This window comes from Pongo abelii, chromosome 3, assembly GCF_028885655.2.
Source record: "Pongo abelii isolate AG06213 chromosome 3, NHGRI_mPonAbe1-v2.0_pri, whole genome shotgun sequence".
NCBI classification, from domain to species: Eukaryota; Metazoa; Chordata; class Mammalia; order Primates; family Hominidae; genus Pongo; species Pongo abelii.
In genome coordinates this window covers 198,076,529-198,089,015 of record NC_071988.2, presented here as the reverse complement: position 1 = coordinate 198,089,015, position 12,487 = coordinate 198,076,529, and the positions used below count along the sequence as shown (strand labels likewise).

The following is a 12,487-nucleotide window of genomic DNA, read 5'->3' as shown; positions in this document are numbered from 1 at the left end:
GTTTACGCCCATGTAGCCAGATGTTAGTCTATTACGTGTTCTCAGCAGAGTGTGTCTCCCCCTCCATAGGCCCTCATGTATTCTCTTTCAACTGTTCAGAAAATCTTTTCTTTCTCCCCAACAATCTGCCTCCCCCTTTTTTCCCATCTAATTTCATCTCCTTTGGGTGAAAGGTCACCTGCTTTGATCAAGTCAGATCAAACTGTACCTTCTAGGAAACCAGGAAAACTTTCCAACTATCAAAACTAAATATAGGTTAGATATCCTTGAGGTAGGCTCATGTGCCATCTAATGCGTCTTTATTTTTATTTGGTAGCACTTGTCATTCAGCATTGTGATATTTGGTCTGTCTTACGCTACTAGGCTATAGGCCTAATTAGGGCAGGAATTTGTCTCCTTAGTATCCCTTTTGCCTACATCAATTTCCTGTAAGAATGCTTAATAAGCACTTTTACAATTCAGAATAAAAGGAAATGGGGTAATGATACTACTGTGAATACCATGATCATTCTGTGAATTGACTGCTTTCTATGATTATATAACTCTGAAGAATGTTATGGGCATTTTATAATGGACTGAAAACATTGCAGTGTTTATGGTGGTTTTGACTTTCTTTAAGAAAATGTTGGCCGAGGGGCGGTGGCTCACGCCTGTAATCCCAGCACTTTGGGAGGCCGAGGCGGGCGGATCACGAAGTCAGGAAATCGAGACCATCCTGGCTAACACGGTGAAACCCCATCTCTACTACAAATACAAAAAACATTAGCTGGCGTGGTGGCGGGCACCTGTAGTCCCAGCTACTCGGGAGGCTGAGGCAGGAGAATGGCGGGAACCCGGGAGGCGGAGCTTGCAGTGAGCCGAGACCGCGCCACAGCAACCCAGCCTGGGCGACAGAGCGAGACTCCGTCTCAGAAAAAAATAAAAAAAGGAAAAGAAAATGTTATGGAAGTCAGTTTCTGACCTGGAGCTTAAAGTAGCAGACAAAGGGGTCCTTTTTCTCTGTCAAAATATAAGAAGATCCCAACTAAGACATTTCATTCTAGAGATAATGTTAATTCTGTGTCTGAAACATTTGAGGTAGAATAAAAGGCAGTTTCTAAACCGTGTTCTTGTCTGTTAGTCCCATGCACTGGGCTAGGTTTTCACGATCTTCTTTTCCACATCTCCTCTCTGTTCTCTGACCCAGGGACTACGAACACATTTCCCCCTCACTTTTTATAGTTAATGCGGTGTTTGGAACCACAACTTCTTTAATCTGTTAACTCTACTTATTTGTCTATATTATGAACATTGTACCACAAAGATGACTGTATTACATAATAGAGGAATATGTCAATATTTACCCAGTGTATATAATAATGTGTTTATCCATAAAGATAAGATGAAGTGTTAAAGGAAGCTCCAAACTGAGATTAAGAAAAATAAAAGAGAATTATAATGGTTTTGGATTGAGTGAGCTCACACAAGAAAAAAGTAATATACATTATAAACATTTCTTAGACAGTATTTGAAAGGGAAATCTGACTTGATAAAAATATAATCATATTTTTAACCACCTAGTTAACTTATATTTTTTTTTTATTTTTTAGAGTCAGGGTCTTACTCTGTGGCCCAGGCTGCAGTGCAGTGATGTGATCATAGCTCACTGCAGCCTCAACCTCCCAGGCTCGCGTGATTCCCCTGCCTCAGCCTCCCCAGTAGCTGGGACTATAGGTGTGCACCACCATGGCTGGATAATTTGTTTTTTAAAATGTCTGTAATGGCCAGGTGTGGTGGCTCACGCCTGTAATCCCAGCACTTTGGGACGCCCAGGCGGGCGGATCACCCGAGGTTGGGAGTTCGAGACCAGCCTGACCAACATGGAGAAACCCCGTCTCTGCTAAAAATACCAAATTAGCTGGGCATGGTGGCACATTCCTGTAATCCTCGATACTTGGGAGGCTGAGGCAGGAGAATCGCTTGAACCCGGGAGGCAGAGGTTGTAGTGAGCTGAGATCGTGCCATTGCACTCCAGCCTGGTCAACAAGAGCAAAACTCCATCTGAAAAAAAAAAAAAGAAAAAGAGTAGAAAATATTTGTAGTGATGAAGTCTGTCTATGTTGCCTAGGCTGGTCTCAAACTCCTGGCCTCAAAATGTGTTTGGATTACAGGCATGAGCCACTGCATACAGCCCATATATTTTAAATAAATGACTAAGAGAAGAGTGGGGCAAATACAATACGATACAATGGAAAGAGTATTAGATGAGGCATTTCAGTCCCCATGAGGACACATCATTGCTAGTTATTAAGCTTTATATAGTATATTTTATAATTAATAAGCAAATCCACTATAATGTGAAATAATTTTCTTTTCTAACTAGTTTAAGATACTGGAGGTTCAAAATATTTTTACTTCCAATGAGATCCAAATTTGAAAAAATAATCTTAAAACCACCATTAGCAACTACAACTTGGCTGGGCTTGGTGGCTCACGCCTGTAATCCCAGCACTCTGGGAGGCCGAGGTGGGTGGATCACCTGAGGTCAGGAATTCGAGACCAGCCTGGCCAACATGGTGAAACCAACCCCGTCTCCACTAAAAATACAAAAACTAACTGGGTGTGGTGGTACATGCCTGAAATCCCAGCTACTCGGAAGGCTGAGGCAGGAGAATCACTCAAACCCTGGAGGCAGAAGTTGCAGTGAGCTGAGATCATGCCACTGCACTCCGGCCTGGGCAAGAGAGCAAGACTCCATCTCAGAAAAAAAGAGAAAATCATCAACAACTCAACTGCCATCAAACAGGAGGAAGGGGAAAGGAGGAGTGCGTTTTTAATGGGCACAGAGTTTCAGTTTGTAGAGATGAAAAAGTCCTGGAGATAGCTGGTGGCCATGGTTACAGAATGATGTGAATGTACCTAATTGCCACTGAACTACAGATTTAAAAATTATCAAAATGGCAATTTTTTCTTGTATATTTTACCCCAATAACAAATACTGAAAGCCTACTGACAGGTGATTGTTGTGAGGAGGCTATGTATGTGTATGCATCTCTCTTAATTCATTTGACAAGAGTCCATTTGAACTGGCTCTGAGGACTTTTTTGTATATTTTAAAAATTGGTATAAGTTGATGTTGACTTATGTTGGTAACAATTGTCACATGAAAAAGCCTGTTTTAGACAAAAAGTGAATGGTTCTATGAGTGTGTTCTGCTGCAAAATTTCCAGAAGAAAAAGAAATCATGAATATTTTTAAAATTTCCTTTCCCTCTCATTTCCCTCTCTTTTGCTTTATATGTGTGGTGAAAAAGAAAGCTATGAACTGAGGCTGATTTCTGAAGATGCTGAAGATACTCATAAAGGAACAGAGTAGGAAGGAAAATTAGCTTCTAAGATCAGAACATTAGGCAAGAAATCAACAGACATGGGTTCTAAGACTTACTTGGTCATTTATTAGCCCAGTCTCTAGGTGTCCCTGGGTATCTGGGTTTTTTTTTGTTTTTTTAACAGAAAGTGGGGAAAATTATGCTTTTCCCATTTGACTTACAATGGGTTAATGTATGTAATCATGTTTTATAGATTGTACAGTGTTCTAAAAATTTAAGGTGGCATTATTGTATCTGCCAGCACTACAATAAACAATTGCTTTCACTAATGATTTCCATGGTATAAAACGAATGAAGAATCTAAATGAGGAGCGTTGCTCCGTTCTGTGTTGATTATATGCCAGGTTATGTCAGCCTAGGGATGAGTTGAAGCAGAGAGGCTGCTACAATTTGGCTTTTTGATTTCCCTTATGGTTTCTCTCTCTCAATCTGTGCACTGAGCAAGCAGCTCTCTCAAAAACCCTTGAATACAAATTGATATATATTCAGAAGAGATAGGTTTTGAGTTATTTGAACTCCAGTTATTTTTGGACAAAATTCATTTGAAAAGAGAAAATAATAACAAATGATTATACAAGTAAGAGGACTAAACATTCGTTTATGAGAAATAAAGTGGAATGCAGTAATTGTGTTTCCTCTAAATAGTTGTTTTTTGTAATATTTAGAGGGTGATGTGCAACATGCTACTGGCCTGCTTTAAAGAATGCATGTGAAATACAAGCTATAATGCAAGAAACATATGCTCTGGATAATGAGGATGTGAGCTATTTTTCATTAAAGGCAGAGAGTTACAGTTCTGTCTGTGTGTGTGTCCTTGTGTGTGTGTGTGCATCTGTGTGTGTGTGCTTGTGTGTGTCTTTCTGTCCCTCTGTGTGTGTTTCCCTCCCTCTGTGTGTGTGTGCTGGCCGATTTGGAGATGAAGACAGAGGCAAGGATCCTTTCTTTCTACTCTAGGAAAGGTTTATGCTCCTTGAAAGAGATACTGTTTATTTTCTTGCTATACCTTTTGTGAAGTATTGAGACTCTTGGACTGTGCCCTGTCACTCAGTAGGCTGAAATACAAATGCTAATTTATTGCCAGACTGCAGCATTGTGATTTGCATTCCAAATCCGCTTGCAGATTCCCATTATAAATTGCTATCCTCTTGTTTCTTATCTAAAATTTGTTCCTCCCTTACATCACTCTTCTCATTCCCTAACACTGACCTTTAAAGAAATTCCCTTTCAAGAGATTCTCATTGGAAATCAGCAGCTTTCGTGGGCTAAAATCCTAACAATAAATGACAAAGACATCAATAGGGTTTTTCCTTCCAGTGGTTTTCTCCCTTTTACTTAAGAGTCATATGGCACTAAGTAAAATAATTACTTAAAACATGTATCTCTCAGGCTTAGAGCTTTATACTCACTCCTTTGACAGCCACGCTTCTATTTCTTTTTAAATCTCAAAGGTGTGGGATTACAAGTCCTGTCTTAGTAATAAACTTTTGCAGATAAACCCTGAGATGGTATAACTGCATCCTTTCTTGGCACCTTAAATCAAATTAACTATATACTTAGTGAGGAGAGAAAAGGAAAACACAGTTTTTTGCAACGTATCTGACTGGGTGAGAAGCCACTGCTGCAGCATAAAGAACCGACGGGAATCTGGGCTTTCCCACTCTGGAAGCGAAGGGGGGAATTATGGGTTGGTGGTCGGCTTCATGTTAGGAGGACACCCCTCCATCTGTTCACAGCTCAGCCTGTTTCCAATTTAAAGCCCAGATTTCAATACAAACCTCAATTTCTTTTCCCCATTTTAAATGCAAAGCAAGACTTGTGAATCATAGTGTCTCTGCTCCTGGGATTCAGACCAAATTTCCCCCCAAAATTCTCAGGCTATTTGTTTGAATACCTGCTTACAGTGGTACACAATGGGCAGCTTTGAGAAGAAAAATTGATAATCTTCACGGAAGAGTAATTTGAATGAAATTACACTTGACAGCCCGTCTCCAAGCAAACAAGAGGAACGAGGGAGTCTGAGCTAAGCTCTGAGGACTTGCCCAAGCCACTGCTGTTGGAGCTTCCCAAGGAAAAAAAAAAAAAAAAAAAAAAAAAAAAACACCAGTTTTTCCAACATCTAATTGAGCTTTTGATTAATTCCGTGCACCAGATTCTACTGAAGAAAGGTAGCTATGGAAGAGAATATGGAAGAGGGACAGACACAAAAAGGTACTGTGCTAAAAAGCGTTTATTTGTAACTAAGTAATTATTTTGCAGTTTCCTTGTTTGCTTTAGACACTTGCCAGTAAAGCTAATGAATGTTTCTCTCTTGGAAGCATTTTGTTCCTTCCTCTCCTTTAGTCTGTTCCTCACTCGCAGTAATGTCTGGCACGAATGTTGTCATTATTTGCAAATCTTTCAGATATAAGTACTGAAATGCAGAGTCGAGTATTGGTGAGAAGAGCATTGCGGTATTGTAGTGAACTATTCCTTAGACCAGTCTTTGTTAACCTTCATTTATTTCGTGATTTCACGCTTGCCGAGCTGGGTCAAGGGATCCCTAGTGTGAGCCGTGTGAGCCACAAATACAATATTTGGAGTTAGTTAAAAATTTGGTGATGGAACCATTATCCATATCTTTGCATGGACATCTGATAGAACAAAGACCAAGACCGTTAGTTATCTTTTGATTGGTGCACCTTTTTAAAACAATCTTTAAAAACTAAAAACTAAAAACGAGGATGCAGTAAGGGTTTAAGCAGATGGAGCAAAAGTTCATAAATCTTCAGGGTGTATGGAAGCGTTAAGATTTTCCTTTCTATATGGTTGACTGTAATCAACTTCTGCGTAATAATGTTAAAGGAAATTTTTTGATGTGTTTTTAAAGCTTGTCTAGGTATATCTGGCTGTATGAGTTAAAGTGAAATTGCCATTTTTGAAGGTTAAAATGGTCAAATATTGGTAATTTGGAATGATTCAATCAACTCGAGAATTGTTTTAATGTGCCAAATGGTAGCTTCAGAGGGAGCTAGATTTCACCCCAGATAGGCAGCGTTTCTCTCGTCTGCTGTCGGGCTTATGTAATGTCAGAGAAAATGGTCTCATTTTCTTAGTACTGAAACAGTAACACAGGTAATACTACATAAAGGTAATATTCAAGAGTAGCGTTGAAAAAGATTCAGCTATCAAAGTTAATTTCAAATGTATATAAAGGCACTTATTTTAAAAAACTATATTTTATGTGATAAAATATATAGGGTGGAAGCACAGTATAGTTACCATATTTTTAGCCATTTAGCTATGCTAGGTTTCTTCTCTTAATGTACACACACATACTTTGAGGCATATATGGTGCAAACACACACACATGTAATAAAAGACCATTGATATTAAATATATGAAGGTTTTATATAAGCAAGAGATAATAGATAAGTTGATTTCCAAGTTTTAGTCCTTAGTACCCTTACTAATGATAATCTGTAATAGAAACACAAAAATCTACATTAATAGCATGTGATCTGTTTTTAAATTAAAAAAACCTCAGCTCCCTTTATTATATGCACGAATAGCCTAAGTGTTCATCAGTGATTGTAAATGAGACATTTTAATGGTAATTTCTGTTCCTACAAGGCATCTCAGTGGACTATTTTAATTTATAATAAAATATCTTACGACAACATCTTTTTTGTAATACCTAATAATGATACTTATCGGCCGATCAATTTGCTTAAGGAAAGATAAACAGCATTTTAAATAGAGGAATGATATTCATTACACTAAATAAAACCTTGAGTTAAATCATGGATTGTGGTAACAGGTTGAATGTGTCTGAGCAAGCCTTGGTAGATGCAGGAACCAAAAAAATGATGTAATTAGTTGTGATGTTTTTTTCTCAGGTAACACTGAAAAGCTTTCTTTTATGGGGGTGGAGGTGGCAATGCCGTGAGGGGAAGATTTCTGTCACAGTGGGTTTTTCATCATTAATATATGCACCAGCAACAGTGGTGGAAAGCAATTTTAAATCAGAAAAAATATTTAGTGGTCTGTCAGTTTGTAAATGTATATGAATACAATACTTATGATTTAGGTTTTTTTTTGTAATTGAGAAAAGAAGATTTAATTTTCTTCACTCTTGATCTTCTGTTCCTCTCAACTACGCCTATGACACCTTTTCTATATAAGTTTGTTGTTAGAAAGTTACATTTGAATCGAAATGCTCTGTCGATACGTGCGTGGGTTGTAACTGTGAAATTACTGGAGGAGCAATTTGACAAGCAGACAAAATCGTTAGAGATTTTTCAAGAGTTTAGGTGGAGAGATTTAATGATCTATCTAAAGAAAAGCAGCATTTTGTGTTAGTTCTTATCCTGTTTTTCTTAAACTGCATAGGATTTTCTTAAACAATAATTCAGATAGCACAGAATTTTCTTCCATTTGCAAGAAGTAAGTGGCTTTTCAGTCTTTTCTTAAAATTTAGACCTTGTCTTTCCTGTTACATGTCACCAAGACTTAAAATTCACATCAGTGTTTACTCATATTACCTTGCAAGTTCAACTAGAATGTAAAATTGAGTGGTTTCATTAATTAATTGTAATTTCATATGTTTGAAAATATATACACTTGATGCTTAAGCACTTAAAAAGATCATCCGTAAGAAATATATTTTTCTTCATAGTGAGAGCCCACTCCCCTCTCAAGCTTTAAAAGACAATTGAGAATAGTCCTAACTTTTATCCTAATTTAAGTATATGTGTTCAGCCAGAGAGAGAGGATAATTTAAAAGTATGGGTGACTTCACCCACCAGCCATTCTGTTCAATGAGCCCATGCTTGATGTGAAACTGAAATGGGGATCATAAATCTGTTGCTCCATCAATTTCTGACACCCTCCCCAAAGGTGAGTATCCCATTATCCTGAGGGGAGTCTAGTATTTTAAGAAACATATATTTTTTGGTAAAACATGGCCTCTAAATGAAAGCCACTTACTTCATCTTGTGTTCAGCCAAAACAATGGTATTCTAGTATAGAAAAAAAAAGGAAAAAAGAAAAGAGTGTTTTGAATTTGGTCTTTACTATGGCCATGATAAACCTAGCATCATCTGTCACCAAAATCAAGAGCCATTGTCACAAAAACATGGCAACAAGGACCCCAGTTACTGCAGAGGGGATGAGCAAAGTGAATAAAGATATTTTGATGAAGATTTAACAGGTATGCATTTATGACTTGTAGCCATGCAACTGTTTCTAGAACATTTTGCCAAATGAGAAAATATGTAAATGATTTTTGGGTTTCTAATTAGGAGTGAATTGGTGAATACACATTCGGGTTGCCAGACAAGTGGGTGACCATCTCTTCACGGACAGCCCTAATGAAGGCCTTGCTGAATTAGGAGGGGTTTACAGAGGAAGGCTGATGAATCAATAAGTAAAGGGAGCAACAAAATATAGAGATGAAAAGAAAACAGCAATGGACAGAAAGAGCCAGCAGGTTGGAGTCTTCATAAATTGGCTGAACTGTTCCAAACAGCCAAAACCCTGATGGCTTTAATTTCTGAACATGAACATTTTATGAAACAGGTCTCAAAATTACATGGAGCATACCAGAAAGTTTTGATCAGCACAAAAGATAACAGCCACAGTGTCACTCACCGTATTTTTCTAGTGTAATAAACCAGCAGCTTATATGAGTCTGTGCTGTCAATGTCGACCACTGACTTTTCCAACACCAAAGCCCCGCCTACCATCGCCTCAGTGGAATCAATTCTTGGTGATTCTCAGGGACTGGCTCACTAGCAGATGTAGATGATCAAGCTGAATGTGATCAAATGACCAGTTCCATCATTTCAAACAGCAATACACAGCCAAAGTTCAATGGTCATTGTTCATCCTTAGCTCAATAACACTAACCTATTTGTCATTTCAGCATGTCTTTAACTTATTAAAACCAACAAGAATACATAAATGAAAGGAGAGGGTACAGGTTTATTTTCTTCGTTTTTCATATCAATGTTAATGTTGATCTATCTCATTATTTAAAATACCGTACAATTATGGTTGACAAGAGACCCGTTCATCATATACTTTATACATTTATACACACGTATTACTATAAAGGAATCTATGCACAAAAGGATATACTGTATATTGTACTTAATATACAGTATATTTAATATACAGTACAGCTTATAGGCTGACTAAAAGTCTCTTCAGACATTTTTTTGTGTGTGTAAGATTATTTTTATCTTGAAAGATGACTCTAGAACCTAACCTTTCCTTAAGCAGACATCATCCCTGAAGAAGAGACACCACTATAATCAACAAAAAAAAGAGGCAGCTTTGGCTTTAGGAGACTAGGAAATATTGGCCAACCTATATTGCCCGGTGATTTCAGTGGCAGACACTGGCCTAAGGACTTTACCTAAATGAACTCATTGGCTCTTCACAATAACCTTAAGTGGTACTAATGTTGAGGAAAATAAATATCAAATAGGTTAATTGACTAGACCAAAGTCACATAGTAGTAAATAGCAGAACTGGGTTCAGTACAATCAGAATGAATCCAGGTTCTGAACTTTCAACCCCACTATCTACACTAGATGTCCATAGCTGCCTGCCTGGCAGCCACACTCCTTCGAAGGACTGCCTCCCCCACATGCTTCCATTGCACTCATCAGCTATGATCCATAATTTATGGTTGTGTTCCTTACCACCAGCTCTGGCTTCTTTTTCTTTGCCAGATATGAAAACTTTTTCAAGGGCAGCCAATCTGTAAGTGCACTAGCAATCTACGACTTGTAAGTCGTGAATTGAATCCAAAAAGATGAATTGGTTCAATTGGCCTTCTTTCTTGAGAACTGGGAAAAGATGACTCCCAGTACGCTCTGAGGATCTCTTTATCCCACGGCAAATTTTAATAATAACTGTGCTGCCCCATCTTTCAGCTACTCTGGGTGAATCTCTATTCTTTGCAATCAAAAGACCTCTAAATAAAACAAATCTTCAGATCCTTTCAGGAGTCTTACATAAAGAGGCTTAGTGTTAAGAAATTTTCCCTGAGTTTAACCTGGTGAGTCGAAGCTGAATCAACTGTATATTTAATGTATTAAATTTCAACTTTGACACCACTCTTTAGTATATTCTTGATTATTTTGATTTTTTTCCCTCACTGATCTTTGATTTTTTACAATTTAAATAAATTCGTCCCTAAATCATTGCCTACCAGTAAGTATTGGTAGTATAATATTTGGAGAACTATTGCAAAGAAATTAAAGAGACAGAATGTGTCTGGTTTATTAATAGATTTATAATCCTTAATATGTCATTGAAGTCTGTAGACTAGTGGCTAAGAAAATAACAAAAACAACATCAAAAATCTTTAAGCAGTCATTAAAGTGTAAGAATTAATAATTTGCTTCTTAGCTGTTGGCTACTTACAGACCTATGAAAAGGGAACTGGCTTTATCCATCTAGTGGACAGACTTCGTCTCAGCAAATACTGTCACAAATCATCTCTTCAGCTGCCATTTCTGCATTTGGATAACAAGGCTAGAAGAAACATAGAGAATCAGATTTCATAAAGCATATAGGAAAAATCTGTCCTAAGATTTGACAGCTGTGCTTTTACTAGCATTGTGCTTAACCTGAAGTGTCCTCCTGGGTATAAGAAATTACTTTTACCCCTTGGTATTTTCAAATGTAGTTCTACAATATCTGTCAGTAGGGAAAATTAGTTATATTTTTAATAAAGTTCAATAGATATTCGCAGAACTTCTGCATTGTTGTGGTTATTATGTCTGCTGTGATTTAGATATTTTAGAATTTTGTCATTTTATATTTTCCTTGGATCAGTTGCTAATTATGGTTTCTTTTAGTGTCAGTGGTACTGTTTATCTCAGAGATCCAAAATATCAATAACACATTTCTAACATCTTGTTAGGATGAAAGATATGAATAGATTTTTCACAATGTCATTAAAATGAGTGAATTCACCTTTTCAAATGAAAGTGCTTGATATAGTTACTTCATTAATTCCTGAATTAAGGTTTAAATATTTAAAGAGACTAAATGAGAAGTACAGCGTGATAGATAGATAGATATTGATAGTGTCCTTGGAGTGATGACTTCTAAGACATGGTTTTTAGAAATTAATTATTCCTTAATTCATCAGAAGACAATGGCTCATGAGAGATTCATAGGATGCAGGAGATAACTTCTAGTTTGTCCATTGCGAACTCCATTTTCCCCCAAGCAAAAACCCCTCCCCACCATTCAAAATGTTTGACAGTTTTCTTTTTCATACATCGAAGGCAGACTGCCTGGCTTACTTTCAAAAATCCTTTTGGATGGCATCCATACTAACAGGTGGCACAGCTGAGGATTAGCTGACATTATAAAAATAATTCATGTTTTTCCATGTGCTTTCAAGTTGTGACCATCGTCTTGGATATTCTTAATCCAACAGTAACTTACTTCTTTGCACTGTGAACAACATAAAGAAAGAAAAACAGAAGATAACTGATTTTTTTTTTTTTCAAATTGTGAGTGGGAAAAGATGAGAGTCAGTTCCTTATTGGAGTCTGTTTATAGAGTTTACTAGGGAATTAAGTTATAATATGAGGAAATCTGAGGTCAGAGAAAAAAGGAAGAAGAATGACTGTTGGCTTTTAAATGATGTGTATTAAGAGATGTCAACATGTTAGAACATTAACTGCTGTGTATATCCAGATTCATTTCCCAAAGAAAGAAAGACACTTTCTCACATTGTTTAAATTGTTAAATGTTTTTGGACTTACATTTTTATCATATAAGAGATGATGAGTTTTACTTTACTTACCTCCATCAAAGAGAGGAATTGGATGGAATCTATCCCTGAGAATGATGCTAGAAACATAAAAGAGATTGTTCATATTGTCTCCTAAAAGGGGGTGGTCATGCTTTTTCTTGGTTATCAAGTAAAAGTGAGGCAATTAAAGTATTTTGCTAATTAGCATTCTTCATTGATTTATAATAGAACTTTCAATGTCTGGGAAACTATTTTCTACATTTTTATGGTTGCAATTAATATTCTCCATTAGAAAGGTTATTTGAATGGTGAATTACCTATTCTTTCTTAACAAAAATAAAATATGGGAGGAAAACTTT

At 37.0% G+C, this 12,487-nt stretch overlaps 1 protein-coding gene across 3 annotated transcripts in view; it reads left to right on the top strand.

Annotated features, from left to right (window-relative positions):
- Positions 1-12,487, top strand: part of GPM6A (glycoprotein M6A) — a 368,945-nt gene that overhangs the window by 185,315 nt on the left and 171,143 nt on the right. The window contains 1 exon segment of one of the 3 annotated variants that reach the window (NM_001132217.1): positions 5,250-5,575. The exons of the other annotated variants lie outside the window; for them this stretch is intronic. Within the exon segment in view, the coding sequence (NP_001125689.1) occupies positions 5,539-5,575 (37 nt within the window). The 5' untranslated portion in view covers positions 5,250-5,538. 3 annotated transcript variants of the gene reach the window in all.